This window comes from Rosa chinensis, chromosome 5, assembly GCF_002994745.2.
Source record: "Rosa chinensis cultivar Old Blush chromosome 5, RchiOBHm-V2, whole genome shotgun sequence".
Classification (NCBI taxonomy): domain Eukaryota; kingdom Viridiplantae; phylum Streptophyta; class Magnoliopsida; order Rosales; family Rosaceae; genus Rosa; species Rosa chinensis.
In genome coordinates this window covers 54,658,467-54,674,326 of record NC_037092.1, presented here as the reverse complement: position 1 = coordinate 54,674,326, position 15,860 = coordinate 54,658,467, and the positions used below count along the sequence as shown (strand labels likewise).

General features: G+C 40.4%; 3 protein-coding genes across 3 annotated transcripts in view; 1 reads left to right on the top strand and 2 right to left on the bottom strand.

The window, feature by feature from the left end:
* Window positions 1-15,860, bottom strand: part of LOC112166672 (disease resistance protein RPM1) — a 101,101-nt gene that overhangs the window by 52,556 nt on the left and 32,685 nt on the right. The gene's annotated exons all lie outside the window — the stretch shown is intronic.
* On the bottom strand, window positions 684-4,871 carry LOC112166674 (disease resistance protein RPM1). The gene is made up of 3 exons (XM_024303552.2): window positions 4,040-4,871; window positions 1,080-3,891; window positions 684-933 (listed from the first exon to the last, which is right to left on the bottom strand). The coding sequence occupies exon 2, from the start codon at window positions 3,859-3,861 to the stop codon at window positions 1,099-1,101; it is 2,763 nt and encodes a 920-aa protein (XP_024159320.1). The 5' UTR covers window positions 3,862-3,891; window positions 4,040-4,871; the 3' UTR covers window positions 684-933; window positions 1,080-1,098.
* On the top strand, window positions 4,645-9,140 carry LOC112204025. Its single transcript, XM_024344910.1, has 4 exons — window positions 4,645-4,755; window positions 7,303-7,866; window positions 7,927-8,163; window positions 8,328-9,140. Exons 1-4 carry the CDS (start codon window positions 4,645-4,647, stop codon window positions 9,138-9,140), a joined length of 1,725 nt encoding a protein of 574 aa, XP_024200678.1.

The following is a 15,860-nucleotide window of genomic DNA, read 5'->3' as shown; positions in this document are numbered from 1 at the left end:
GCAGAGCAAAAGCAATATGCGTTGGGAACGAAAGTTTCAATTTGGCATACACGAAGCTCAAGCGCTCGAAATCTAGAATCCTACAAGGCCATAAGCTTTGAATGCATAGTTCCAAAATAGTCATATTATGATGGGAAACTTAATTCGATGATGGCTTGCTTTCACTGAAATTCATATAAGCCGTTAAATTCTTATGGCAAACATGCTTCAGTCTACCATACAAGAAGCTCAATAGCACACTGTAACATACAATATAGCAAACATCCACACGTCATTCAATTTCCAGGCATAGCTATATCTCAAATTAGATACTCTGATAACCACAGCAAACACAAGTATTATTACTGTATTAACCAAAATTCATCACTTCCCACCATGGGGAGCCTTCCAGAGCTGCCCGTTTCGGGTGTCATTTTCTATGCAGCCATTGCCCATGTAGATCAAGGCCTCAAGCTAGAACTCTACCAGGGCTTTAAGTTATAGTACATCAGTTTGGATCACTATTGTTATCTGATATTGATGCAAACATTTCTCACCTCTGCTTCTATGTTTATCAAATGAATACGCGCGCTCGTGCATGCTAAATAAGCGATTAGTCAATACTTACGTGAAGCAAATTAGGTGAACACAGACCTGCTGCTTACTCTAATAATTCCAAAAATAAATTGTAAGTAACAGAAGAAGATTTGCAAAGTGCTCGATTTGGATCCCCAATCTTTATCACAACTCATACTGCTAAAGTAGCATTCAATCCAGCATTATTACATGCCAATGCAAACAAACAATAATAAGTACAACATCAGAAACTGTCTTGAAGAGGCAAATGACAAACCGAGATTGGTCCTTGCATCTTCCCACATGTACAGAAAGGATTCTTCATCAAACTGCGTCAAATCTTCTTCAATATATTATACTTGTCAAACTTGATTGATTCTGCGAAACAAGAGAAAAAACAAATATTTGGTAAATCTTTCTTTTATTGAATATATTATGTGGCTTGAAACACTAAATTGGACACATTTAGTTTTCATAGTTGTGTACCATTTCTTGTATAGATGATAAAAAGCTAAATATCATACCTTTCAGGAGAAATAAATACTAGGCCAAGTTTTCGTGGACCCACTTGGATGACTGTTCGAAAACATGTATGATCTCAAAAATGTGTTGTACCTTAGAGCGATCCACACCTCCTTTCTGAATGGGCCTTACAACTTCCATGGGAACATCTTTTAGGCCCAAATATTGTAGAGTAGAAAGATATTCAAGTCCTAATGGCACTTTCTTCAACTCCATGAAGCTGTCAACGAATAAGTACCGAAGATTTGGCATCACCCCATTTTCTATAGTTATCTTTTTCACCGAGGCAAAATTCAACAACTCCAACCTCACCAGCTTTACAAAGCCTCTACGGAAACACAACTCTTCCCCAACATATGCATTACAAAGATAAAGCCTTTTCAAATTGAGCAGTGCTTCAATTTGAGGTAGTAAATCCTCTTCAAGTCTTGACCAATGCAGAAACAGAGTTGTGAGGCTATGCAGTGAAGAAAACCAAGATATTACGTTTTGCAGTCTGCCAACCAAAATAAGCTTTCGAAGGTGCGGAAGAGGCGGACATTGTGCTTTCACCGGAAGGATTTCCTCTTCATTACTTGCCGTTAAAGCTAGACGTTGAAGCAGAGTGAACTTCTTAATTGAGAGCCAAAGGTCAATCTCATCTCTTTCTTTCACATTTGATATGCCGATGCTCTTAAGTTGAGTCATGTTGCCGATAAGTCTACAAGTGTCCCCTTCTGATTCAATTAGTGATAAACTTTGCAATTTCTGCAACTTACAAATATTTGATGGCGCTTTTGTCCCACTCACAACTTTGAAGTACAGCTTCCCAGTGTAGCGATACATAATTAGATTGCGCAAGCTCAGCAACCTCGTAACTCCTTCGGGAAGTGACTGTATCTCAGTATCCCTGATGTTCAGAAATTGAAGGTTGCGGAGACACCTTATGGACTCTGGAAGTTCCTTAATTAAAGTGCCCTTCAAATTTAAATATCTCAAGTTGAACAAGTAAACAACTGCACCCGGCAGATTATCAATTTGGACATCCTCCAAGTCTAGAGTCCTCAACAATTTGAATCGAGAAACCAGTGTATTTAAGAAAGACAATGAGGACATGTCAGTGGCAAATACAAGAAGAGAACGAATCTTTGACATACCCCGCCATGATTTAATTTCTCCTTCCATTCTGTGAATTGATAAGCGACGGGTTGAGATCTCCTCCATTACTTCTCTCCCGTCGTATACATAACCAAACTTTTCTTTTTCAGCTGTTGACAAAGCAAGCTCTCGCATCAGATCATGCATCTTAAATTTTTTCAGCCTTCCCGAAGATGTTGCAGAAACAAAGTCATCTGCAACCTGTAACATGCTAAGGAAGCAGAGTTCCTGAACATAGCCATCTGCAACTTCTTCGGGCATGACCCCTTTCACATTTTCAACAAATCCTTCTGCTATCCACAATCTAGTCAGCTTTTTTCTTTTAAATAGATAATCTTCAGGAAAAAGGGAACAATAGAGGAAGCAATGCTTCAGTTGAGATGGCAAATCATTATAACTCAGCAACAAAATGTTTCTCACGGGGTCTAGCGATGAATTGTTATGTAGATACCAATTCAAGTTGTTGCAGACTTGTTGCCATTGATCCAGCGACTTCTTAGAAGACATAAGACCACCTAAAGCCACAATACCGAGAGGAAGGCCTTCACACTTCTCTACAAGTTGGCAAGCTAATGACTTCAGCTCAGTTGGACAAGTTTTGTGTTGCTTAGTTGAGAATGCTTTCCTGCTGAAGAGTTCCCAAACCTCATTCTTTTGCAGGGGCTGAATACGGTGAACATAGCTTTCAACTCCAAAAGAGTTGGATGCTACTTCTTCATTTCGAGTTGTAAGTACGACTCGACTTCCAAGTTGTCTATCTTGAAGTGATACCTTTATTTCTCTCCATATTTTTATATCCCACACGTCATCTAGAACCACTAGGTATTTTTTGGACTCCAAGTAGTTAACTAGTAATTCTAGCAATTCTATGCGGCTCATGGCATTCAAATTTGCAGGGAAATCTTCCTTCCTTGATTTGTAGAGTTCCCTGATCAAGCTTCGAAACAAGTGTACCACATCATAAGTTTGGGAAACAGTAATCCATGCATAACAATCAAAATGTCTCTTTACCAGTTCATTGGTGAAGGTCTTGGCAACTAGAGTTGTCTTTCCAGCACCTCCCATTCCCACCACAGATATAACAGTTTGGTGTTGCTCGTCATCCATTAGCCATCCCATTAGTATTTGCTTCTTGCCTTCAATCCCAACCAGTTCGTCTTCCATAATGAAAAACGAAGACTCCGCTTGGCTCTGCACCAATTTCAGAATATCTTCGGATGTAGTTGCTCCTCCTACAAGGCCAACACCGTATCTTTTATTCCTCTCTGAAATGGCTTTGATCATGTCAGTAATTTTCCGCAACTTCTTTGCAATTTTATGCCTGAACCAAAGATTACATGGAGTGCGAATGGTTTTGTGTAGCCTCCTTGAAAGTCGACCCCCAGTTTGCTTCTCATACATGTGATACATGAATTCATCAATGATATCTTCAACATCATAGGCTAAGTCTCTGATTCTTGCAACCCACAATTTCTGTCCTTCAGTTTTTGGTTTGTTGGCCTCCGCATCCACTAGGAAAGCTTTCATGCTTAGAAACTCCTCCTTAATCTTATCAACTTCATGACGAACACCTGCTATGGTTGTTCCTTCATACTCAAGAATGGTCGCAAGTTTTCCAATTAAGAGGTCCGTTACAGACAAGGCCATATAAGCCTCCAGTTAGTACACTCAATCTCTCTGTAATGAAGAGAGAAGGTTCAAGTATTTTGCAAAACTAAACTCATGAGTAGTAATGATAATAAGTATTTCCCAAAAGACTAAACTGATATTGAAATAATGCAATTTTCAAAGAAATGATAGTAGATGTATAGAACGACGTACGTACCAAGTGTTGATGGATCTTTTTGATAACATATGGTGTTGATGGTAGTGAAATTCAATAGCTTCATGCATGGTGTTGATGGGTGCCTGTGATCTTCATCAGAGAGAGCAAGTTGAAAGCTGGGAGATGGGATCGATTTTTAATTAGAGAAAGGAAACTATGAAAATAAACGAAAATTCCAAGAGCGGCTGCGGTAAAACATTGACCGGAGTCAAATATGGCGCGTGAGCAACACGCCAACCAGAATGGTCAGCAGCCTTGGTTAGCAAACGTTCGACCAAATCTGTCCTCGTCTTCTTTCCTCCTTCATCCTTCAACCAACCTTCAGACCAACTCTGCTAAACCAACCATTGTACCCATATATCATAAGACCAAAACTTTCTCCATTAGAATTTGAAACCAGATCGAACTTGAAACCATTCCAAACAATGGGCAATTACGTTATTGATTCAATGGCATACTTGATCGTCTTTTGTGGTTTTAACAACAAGCAAAACCGCCGGTCTCGGCGGTGGCCGAAAATTCCCAAACACCCAAATCTTCAAAAATAACTGAAATTGAAAACTTACTATACCGCGATGTAGAGCTCCATGAGAAGACCAAGTTCCATGTCTCATGCATCGCTAACTGTCGCCGGAAAATTCTTGAGAATCGCTGGAAAGCCCGAAGCTTTTGAGCTTCGATTCTCCTTCCTCGCTCGGATACTGGACAATAGGAAGGTCCGCCATTGAAAGGCGAGTTGAACAGCACCAGTGCGCCGGCGTGAAGTCTCCGGACGCCGGAGTTAAGGTCTGGTCGCGATCGCGGGTCGCCGGGTCGACGAAATGGGTTGAAATTGGGATCCGAATGGGTATACATAGGGCCATGTATAATTTCGACCAACGCTTCAGATAAAGAGGTGGAGAAATTGACGGTCTTGATCGCATCACTTCCAAAATATTTTCTAATTAATAATTCTATAAATTCTGCGACTTCTATAAATGGTAATAAATATATGAGTGTCTGAAAAATTTCTCAAAAATTCTCACAAGCTCTTCCCATTGCGTACATTATTATAAGAGTGGTAATATTCATACACTATTTTTCTCTATTCACACACCCTATTTACTTTTTTATTACTTTAATTCTATTTTAGGAAAATTGAAATGGGAGAGAATTGAGTCGTGCTTTCAATGATAATATGGGCCTCTTTATATAGAGGATTACAAACATAAAATCAGAGTTGTACATGGAAATATGATTGTACATTGATTGAATATCTACTAAGATTCTTCGAGATTATCTGTAAGAGTAACCCTATTACAACTTGCACAAGTAACCTAGAGTTTGGGCCAGACACATATTCTGAATTTACTTGAACACTCCCCCTTGTGCCACCAGAACGTGGTGCTCCTCTCGTTGCCTCGTCAAAAACCTTGACGAGTAACAAAAACCCAGTGGAACAAAAATAACCTCGGTCGAAGAAGAAAAAGAGTACAACACACCCTTCACGTTTCGACATCATACATGTAGACATCTCCCCCTGATGTCTGCATCTCCCCCTTATGACAAGGGTCATGGGAGTTCGGAACTTCCGTAAATGATGTTATCAACATGTTTCTCGAAAATGAAATTTAGGCAATGACTTAATGAACAAGTCTGCCACATTGTCTTCAGATTGAACCTATTTCACTTTGATTTTGAGGAGAGTCTGTTATTGCTGATGATGCTTGGTGTTGTCGCCTTTGATGTAGTCTTGCTTCATTTGTTCAATACAAGCAGCATTATCCTCATAAATGCTCGTAGGCTCATCTATAGTAGACTTCAAACCACAGTTACTTCGAACATGCATAATTATGGATCCAATCCACATACATTCACGAACTACTTCGTGACGAGTAATAATCTCTGCAGGGTTCAAAGATATAGTGACTAGGGTCTGTTCAGTAGACCTCCATCCAAGATATCGCGGTCTTGCATATGGTGAACACATAATCAGTTTGGGAACCACGTTTGTGTGGGTCAAAGAGATACCCAGAATCAGCAAAAACCTTCCAAAACACTAATGTTGGTTTGGGATGGGAATAGAGGATGCAGGCCAGTGTTGGAGGCATTTCTAGTATGTGATGGGTCCGAATCCATCATCTCTCTGTAGGGATAGAACATGCCCATATCAATCAGTATCTTTTTACAGCAGCCCAATGGCGTCATGTTGCCGCAAAGCTATATCTAGCTAACAAGTTCACTACAAATGAGATGTTCAGTCTTGTGCATTGAGCTAAGTACAACAATGCTCCTATTGTACTCAAGTAGGGCAGCTTTACCTCTAGCACATCTTCATCATCATGATCCTTTAGACGAAGAGGATCCTTTTGAGGATCAAGACTACAGACAATCATGGGGATGCTTGAAGGCTTGACATTGTCAAAACACCTAAACATCTATCAACACGATACTCAAGTTTCAAACCGAGACATAATCGTATTCTTCCAAGAACCTTCATTTCAAACTCAGATTTCTAGTGTTCAACGGTTTTTGTTAACTATTTAAGGGTTTTCAATGAAAATCATGTCTAACATAAACCACGATAAAATCCAGAACTTGTCTTAGTGATGCAGGGACATTCACATATCCCTTCCTAATCAAGTAGTCACTAGCGTTTCAAACTCATTGCAAACGCGCTCCGTCGTCTAGAGCAACTTGACTTGGGTAAAGTTCACCATGAACCTTTATCTATATTCTATATCTAAATCCCAAAAGAGTTATCGAATGCTTTGGGTTGAGGGCGACAATTATTAACATTTGAAACATCTTGGGCTGCACGTGCAAACCTTGATTCAAACTTAATTTTGAACTATTTCTCTTCATTAAAACTAACGTGTAATTTAACTTAAGATAGTGCTTTTCTCAAAATTCATTGTCTTATTACAATTGTGTTTCATTCCATTACGTCTTACTAACTTCATCTTATGTTTTTCTATTTCAGGAACTCGTATATGCACACAAGGAGAAACCCACAATGCAAGCTTGTTCATTTTGATCCTGGGCTACACAAAAAAATTTGAAACAACAAAAAACTTAAGGAAGCAACCTTGTCTTCACTAAAAGAAGAAGAAGAGGTGTACGACATCTCACCACTCTTCCAAGAGCAACCTTCAACGCCACCACCTCAACCAATGGCTCTCACCATTAGACAACTTTCGTCCTCTGTTGTTCCAGGTGGCATTCCCACTTGCATCACTTACCCTGATCCAGCTGAATGACTAACATCTGATTTTGAATTGAAGTCTGGATTGCTCCATCGTCTTCCTACTTTCCATGGACTTTCTGTGGAAGATCCCAACCAGCATCTAATGGAGTTTCAGTTCATTTGCTCAAGAATGAAGCCACATTTAGCAGATGAGAACATTTTGAAGCTGAAGGCATTTCCTTTCTCATTGGCTGACAAAGCAAAGCAATGGCTTTATGAGTTGCCAAGTGGACACATTACATCTTGGGATGACATGATGAAGGCATTTTTGGTTAAGTATTTCCCCACATCTCGTATCATCATGCTTAGGAAGAAGATCAGTGGAATTCAACAAGGAGTTGATGAGTCATATGCTGATTACCATGAGAGGTTTAAGTCTCTTCTTGCTCAATGCCCTCAACATGGAATAAAGGATGAGACTTTGCTTACTTGTTTTTATGAGGGACTTACCAACTTGGAGATAGATATGCTTGATGATGCTTTTGGAGGTTCCTTTATGGACAAGTTTCCAGCTGCTGGGATGGCTCTAATTCAAAGTAGAGCCTCAAACCAACAACAATATAGAGGAACAAGATCCACCACACGTGCAAGAGTCAATGAGGTAAGTGCTAATAGTCATCTTGAAGATAAAATTAATAAGTTTACTTCACTTGTGTCTCAGGTCTTGACAACAAAGGGACAAGGAATGGCCATGACATGTGGAGTATGCTCCATGCAAGGACATCCAACTGATAAATGCCCACAACTCATGGGAGGTGAAGAATGGGAGCAAGCCAACGCCATAGGCTTTCAAGGAGGTCAAAAATACGATCCATTTTCCAACACCTATAATGCTAGACTTAGGGATCATCCTAAGTTTAGGTGGAGGAATAATGACAATGTGCAAGGACTTCCTCAAGTCAGAACTTCAACCGTGGACCACCAGGCTTTAATGAAAAGCCTCAGGCTTTTCCTAACTCTGCTCCTTTTAATAATTCTCAAAGTTCCAATAATGCTACTAATTATGATGAGATTGTTAAAACTTTGACTACTTCTACTCAATCCTTATTGCAAACTCAACAGAATACTTTGATCCAGGTGAACACCATAAGCAAGGATGTGGAGGAGTTAAAGAAGCAGATGAGTCAAATGATAGGTACCATGAACAAATTCCATGAGCAAGGAAAGCTCCCAAGTCAGACTATTCCAAATCCAAAGGGAGGATTCAAAACTGCCCAAGCTATCACCACTAGAAGTGGAAAGACCCTTGGAGATGCCCCAAAAGCCCAAAAGAATGTCCACATGGACGTTGAGGAAGAAGAAAAGGACCCAGCCAAATCCAAAAAGGAGTTGAAGGCGTCACCTAATTCTGAGCAACAACTGAAACCAAAAGGTAATGATTCTAACTTGTCAAATTTAGTTATTGCTAACTACTCTACTCCCATGCCTTTTCCAAATAGATTTGCTCAATCTAAGAAGGATGAAAGTGAGAAAGTAATCTTGGAGACATTCAAGAAGGTCCAAGTAAACATACCTCTTCTTAAGGCCATCAAGCAAGTTTCAAAGTACGCTAAGTTCTTGAAAGAGCTATGTACTACAAGAAGGAGGCAGCGTGAGAAAGAGGTAGTGAAGGTCAGTGAGAATGTCTCATCTGTGATCCAAAGAAAACTCCCTCCAAAGTGCAAGGACCCCGGAAGCTTCACCATTCCATGCGTAATTGGTAACAACAGGTTTGAGAATGCTATGCTAGATTTAGGTGCAGCGATAAATGTCATACCTTATTATGTTTATGCATCATTAGATCTAGGAGAGCTCAAAACTGATAATGTTATCATTCAGCTAGCAGATAGGTCTAAAGCATACCCTAAAGGTTTAGTAGAGGATGTTCTTGTTTAAGTAAATCATCTTATATTCCCTACTGACTTTTATGTGCTTGACATGGATGAGCCTTCTTTAAATTCTACTCCATTATTGCTTGGACGTCCATTTATGAGAACTGCTAGGACAAAGATTGATGTCTACGCCGGATCATTAACAATGGAGTTTGATGGTGATGTTATAGGCTTCAATATTTTTGAAGCTATGAGGTACCCTTTAGATACTTCTCATTCATTTTTTTCTATTGATGTGTTAGATTCACTTGCGCAGAAATTCCTTGATGCATTGAATGAAGATGTGTTGCAAACTACCATTGAACAAGGAATAGGATGGAGCGGCAATTGGGATGGAAAGAGAGGTGAACTAAAGAAAGTTGCACCAAAGGAGCTTGAAAATGTTAGTTGAGGCTATGCCACGCTTAAGGTATTCTAACTTTGAGTCCATTCAGTTATCTACTAATAAACCCTCGCCTTCTGTGATTCAGGCCCCTATACTTAAGCTTAAGCCGCTTCCGGATCACCTGAAGTACGTTTATTTAGGAGATGACGAGACCTTGCCTGTGATTGTGTCCTCTACGTTATCAAAGGAGCAAGAGAAGAGACTTGTGGATGTTTTGAAGAAGCATAAGACTGCTATTGGTTGGACATTGGCTGACATCAAGGGAATAAGCCCCTCAACTTGTGTTCATAGAATTCTCCTTGAGGAGGGGACCAAACCAACTAGAGAGGCTCAACGTCGTCTCAACCCTCCCATGATGGAAGTTGTAAAAAAAGAAGTCATCAAATTGCTAGACTGTGGCGTCATATATCCCATCTCAGACTCCAAATAGGTGTCACCGTCCAAGTGGTGCCTAAGAAGAGTGGAATCACGGTTGTGAAGAATGAAGACAATGAACTTGTGCCCCAAAGAACCGTGACTGGCCATAGAGTCTGCATCGATTAAAGGAAGCTCAACGCCACCACAAGGAAAGATCACTTCCCCTTGCCATTCAAAAACCAAATGCTTAAGAGGTTAGCCGGTCATTCATTCTATTGTTTTCTTGATGGTTATTCTGGTTATAATCAAATTGGAATTGCTCATGAAGATCAAGAGAAAACAACTTTTACTTGCCCTTTTGGCACCTTTGCATATCGTAGAATGCCCTTTGGTCTTTGTAATGCCCCTGGTACTTTCCAACGTTGCATGCTTGCTATTTTCTCTGATTACATCGAAAAAATCATTGAAGTTTTTGTGGATGATTTTAATGTTTTTGGAAAAAGCTTTGATGATTGCTTGCATAAATTGGATTTGATTTTGAAACGATGCATTGAGACAAACCTTGTTTTGAATTGGGAAAAGTGTCACTTCATGGTGACGCAAGGTATAGTGTTAGGTCACATTGTCTCTGCTAGGGGAATAGAGGTTGATAAAGCAAAAGTGGATCTTGTGCGCTACTTACCCTCTCCCACTTTTGTGAGAGAGGTTTGTTCTTTTCTAGGACATGCAGGGTTCTACAGGCGTTTTATCAAGGATTTCTCAAAGATCTCAAGACCCTTGTGCACACTTTTGTAAAAGGATGTGGCGTTCAAGTGGACAAAGGAGTGTCAAGAGGCCTTTGATACATTGAAAGCAGCCTTGACATCTGCTCCCATCATAATGCCTCCAGACTGGACTCTTCCCTTTCAAATCATGTGTGATGCGTCAGACTACACGGTTGGAGCTGTTCTTGGACAAAGGAAGGAAAGAAGCCTTATGCCATATACTATGCCTCAAGGACACTGAATGATGCTCAACTCAACTACTCAACAATTGAGAAAGAACTCCTTGCCATGGTTTTTGCCCTAGATAAGTTTCGTTCATACTTACTTCAAACTAAAATTATTGTTTACACTGACCATGCTGCTTTGAAGTTTTTGTTGTCAAAGAATGAGGCGAAACCTAGGTTGATTAGATGGATTCTCTTGCTTTAAGAGTTTGATATTGAAATCAAGGACAAGAAAGGGAGTGAAAACGTAGTAGCTAACCATTTGAGTAGGCTTGTGCATGAGGAAGACATTTTGCCATTAAAGGAGAAGTTTCCGGATGAACAATTCTTTGGAATTGAGGTAAGTATGCCTTGATATGCTGATATTGTGAATTATCTAGTAACTCGGCAAATCCCAAACACTTTAACTCTTGCTCATCAAGAAAAACTCAAAAGTAGTGCTAAGCAATATGTGTGGGATGATCCTTACTTGTGGAAACATTGTTCTGATGGTTTGATATGACGTTGTGTGAATGAATATGAGTTTAATGACATATTACCATTTTGCCATTCTGAACGTTATGGCGGACATTTTGGTTCAAAAAAACTGCTGCTAAAGTGTTGGAATCTGGTTTTTATTGGCCTTCATTATTTAAAGATGCCTATGCTTTTTGTATGAATTGTGACATATGCCAAAGAATCGGAAATCTAGGACCTAGAAATCAAATGCCTTTAACTGGAATACTCATTGTTGAAATTTTTGATATTTGGGGCATTGATTTTATGGGGCCCTTCCCAAGCTCTAATGGTTTCCTTTATATCCTACTTGCTGTGGATTATGTCTCAAAATGGGTGGAAGCAAAAGCAACCCGGACTAATGATTCTCGAGTTATTGCATAATTTCTTCGGCCTAATATCTTTGCTAGGTTTGGCATGCCAAGAGCAATTATAAGTGATGGAGGATCTCACATTTGCAATAAGACAACTGATGCTTTGCTCAAGAAGTATAATGTTACTCAAAAGGTTTCCACACCTTACCACCCTCAGAAGAGTGGGCAAGCTGAAGTATCCAACAGACAGATCAAGCAGATTTTGGAGATAACTTGTCACGCCCCTGATTTTACACACATGAAAATCGATATATAATCCCATAATTATATATGCGCGAACATTCAGCCATCAATACAAGGTACATGGAGACATCTTCCCTTTACAGCAAGTACATATTGATGCCCTGAACCCACAATGTCAAATATTGACCCGCTCCACAGAGTCATATATTACAAAACTTACGGATTAAATTGTCATCACAAAATAAAACGTAAATGCTCCTCAGAGCCTACTACATAGTGGAAGTCATACACTGGAAAAGCCAACAAAATTTGCTTCCTACCCGTTCTGCTGCCAACAAGCTACCTCAGCTTCAGCCACGATTACCCTGACCTGCAGGATTAACCCCTACACTGTTTGAATGGTGCACCAGGTTGCCACACAACAAACCCGGTAAGCTTTTGCAAGCCCGTATGAGTAACTCATGAATATCAATCAACAACTCACACAAATCAGTATAAGGAAAACATGCAGACATGATTCCTTCTAACATTCCATATCCTTCCCACAGAAATGACAACATAAATCACCGCTGTGATAATGTTCTATTTGCTAACTTAACCATCAAGAAGCAAATCAAGTCTCATCTAGACAATAAAAGAAGAATACTCTCGGAACTCTCCTTTAACTACATACTTATGAGTCTCCATCAACCTCGACCGTTACCCCCATAATTATAGTAGCAGACCGACTAGCGCTCTAGCTGATCATACCTACTTGCCCAGCTAATTGCGTGATTCCCTATTTCATGTATTGGTCACTATCTGCGACCTGTCACCATCTGTGACCTATAAACATTCAGACCCCGTCTGGTCTCGGAATCAACCTTTGGTCACCATCTGTGACTCTTGTTCTTCAGACCCCATCTGGTCTTAGAACAAACCGTTGGTCACCATCTGAGACCTATACTTTTCAGACCCCATCTGGTCTCAAGTCAAACGTTACGTAAGTCACACTTGACCTAAAAACGTTACAACCATCTAGTTCGACTTTCTCCATCCCCGCTCACCATCTGTGACCCTTGGTACAAGGACCAATACATTTAAAATGAGTCACGCTTGACTCAAAAATGTAACATCAAATTCAATACTTTTCAAACAATAGAAAACATCTTTTTCCACAATATTGTTTCTATAAAAAGTCGCATTCACAATAATATGAACATCATCATGCATATTATTCATCACACATCATCCACAAGAATATATATATTTCACGTAAATATATATATACGTAGTCATTCGCTCAGGAATGCCTACTAATACCAACTATAGTTTGCAGTTAATTAATTAACGCCAAAACGATAATGGTAATTCCGTTCATATTGAACCTTGTGAGATTACTCACCTCGAAACTCCCGCTGCGTCTTCAACAAAGAACAAAGTAGCCAATCCACAAAATAACCGTCCAGAATACTTCATCAAGTACCTAATCACATACGGTACCAACTTAGTGACGATTCACATTTGATTTAAGTTCGAAACCCTTGTTTTGAACTAAAATCCCCAAAGTGGTCCCAATTGAGGCAAAACCACATCCGAAACCTCCCAAAGTCTCTGGAATACATCCACGATCGATGTGACCAAACCACAAGTCGATCGGACGCTCGAATCCTCAAGGATCGAATAAATCGATCGGTATGAAACTGTAAAAATCATAACAATTTCATACGATCGAATCACTCGTATCAACGACTAGAACATATATAATACCAAAAACAGTCCCTTACATGGCCGGACCACTGCCGGAACGCCACCACAGGCGGTGGCGCACTGCCGCCGGCCAAAATTCAATATTTCACAAAACTTCCAACATAAAAAAGCTTCATCTAAGCATGCTTGTGAATTTTCATAACTAGCTCGAAGTCAGAAAACAAGCATAAAGGGTCGAAAACTACCTCACAAGCCGTGAACAGTAATCCAAACTGAGTTGAACCAAGTTTTACGTGAATCGATCCAAACAACCACCAAGGATCGATCAAGGAGGCTGCTCTGAGCTCCCCAAGCTCAACTTGAAGCCCCACCGACGTCGGAGATCGGAGAACCGGTCGGGTCCGAAAACACTTAACTACGCCGCATTGCAGCACCTCCGTGGAGGAGAATTGGCCCTAGAGGACACCAGAGGGACGACCAGACGGAGGAGACGATCCTATCTGGAAAGTTTCGTCTCCGGAGACTGCCGCAGTTCGCCGGAAAAGCCGTGTCGGATCGCCGGGTTCGGGTCGGGTCAGTCACGGGCGAGGAGAGAGAATGGAGCGTTTATGATATTTTTGGAAATGGTAAGTGTGAAATGTAAATAGTAAGTTTCCGAAAATGGAAACTCCTATTTATAGAACTTTCCCAAAACTTCAATTGCTCATAACTTTCACATACGAACTCCGATTCTAGCGTTCCACATGTCCACGAACTCGTAATAACGCGCTCTACAACTTTCATGAAGGAAGTTTTCTGAGAATCCCAAAGTATAAAAAGTCAAACTTCACACAACCCCCTAAACTGTGAAATTCGAATAATTATACGTACGACAATCATTCCATCTCACATACAACTTAAAAATAAAGCACAATACCAAATATCCGTACAACTGGTCCATTATTAATTACCAAAATTACATAACGAAAATCCAGGTCATCACAAAACTGTTGGACCATCTAGGAAGGATTGGAGCCAAAGACTTGATGATGCATTGTGGGCGTATAGGACAGCATATAAGATACCTATAGGGATGTCTCCCTTTAGGTTGGTGTACGGGAAAGCATGCCATCTACCCATGGAATTAGAGCATAGGGCATGGTGGGAGGTCAAGGCCTTCAATATGGACTTGGATGATGCTGGTTTGCATAGAAAGTTGCAAATCAATGAGTTAGAAGAGATACTGAATGATGCTTATGAGAGTGCACTCATCTACAAAGAGAAGACGAAAGCTTTTCATGATAAGATGATTCGAGGGAAATCCTGTGGTTGGTCAAAAAGTCTTGTTGTTCCACTTTCGCCTCAAACTCTTCCCAGGTAAGTTACGATCTAGATGGGTTGGACCTTTTGTTGTTACCAGTGTTCTAAAACTCGGTCGCCCAGGCAGCAGACCGAGGAGAGCAACTGCAAATCGGAAGCCTTAGGCGGATAGAATTTGGGCGGCCGCCTAGGTGGCCTGGGCATCCGCTTGGGCGCTCTGGGCGGCTAGGCGGTTTCCTCCCTTTTTTTTTTTTTTTTTTCCCCAAAACCTAAACTCAACGTCAGAGAAACATAAAACCCATTCAACCCCAAAACTGGAAAAATAGACCGCAGTTTTTATTTGCTCTGCCCACCAAGCCACCACGCCTCTGCTCCACACGTCCACCGGAGCTCCCCAGAGCCACCGTAGCTCTCTCCCCCCTCCTAGCCACCACAGCTCCACACCTCCTCCGCGCCTTTATTCTTGGTAATGATTAATGCATTCTGCCACTATGAAATGTATTCTGTTACTGAAAAATCGAAGAAGAGAGAAGGTGGTGATAGTGGGTACTGGTTTCGCAAAGGAGAGAGAAAGAGAAGGGAGTGGAAGTGAGAGAGAGAAGGGAGTGAAGTGAGTGGGGTGGTTAACTGTGTCAGTGAGAATATAATTGTGGATGTTTTTAGTCGGTTGAATTTTGTTGGACAATTCAACTTTAGTTCTACCTCTCTCTCTTACCTCTATTTAATTAAATAAATAGTTAATTACATAAATATTTAGTTTATTTTTTCTTTTGAGGAAGATAAATATTTAGTTTATTACTCTTTAAGTCTTTATAAGTTTATATATTTTTAATTATATAAATAAAAGTTATAAAATTAAAATTAAAATTAAAAAAATACAAAACCCCCTAGGCGCTGCCTAGCGACACCCGCCTAGGCGCTCCTCCCTAGCCCCCCGCTCGACTAGCGCTTAGC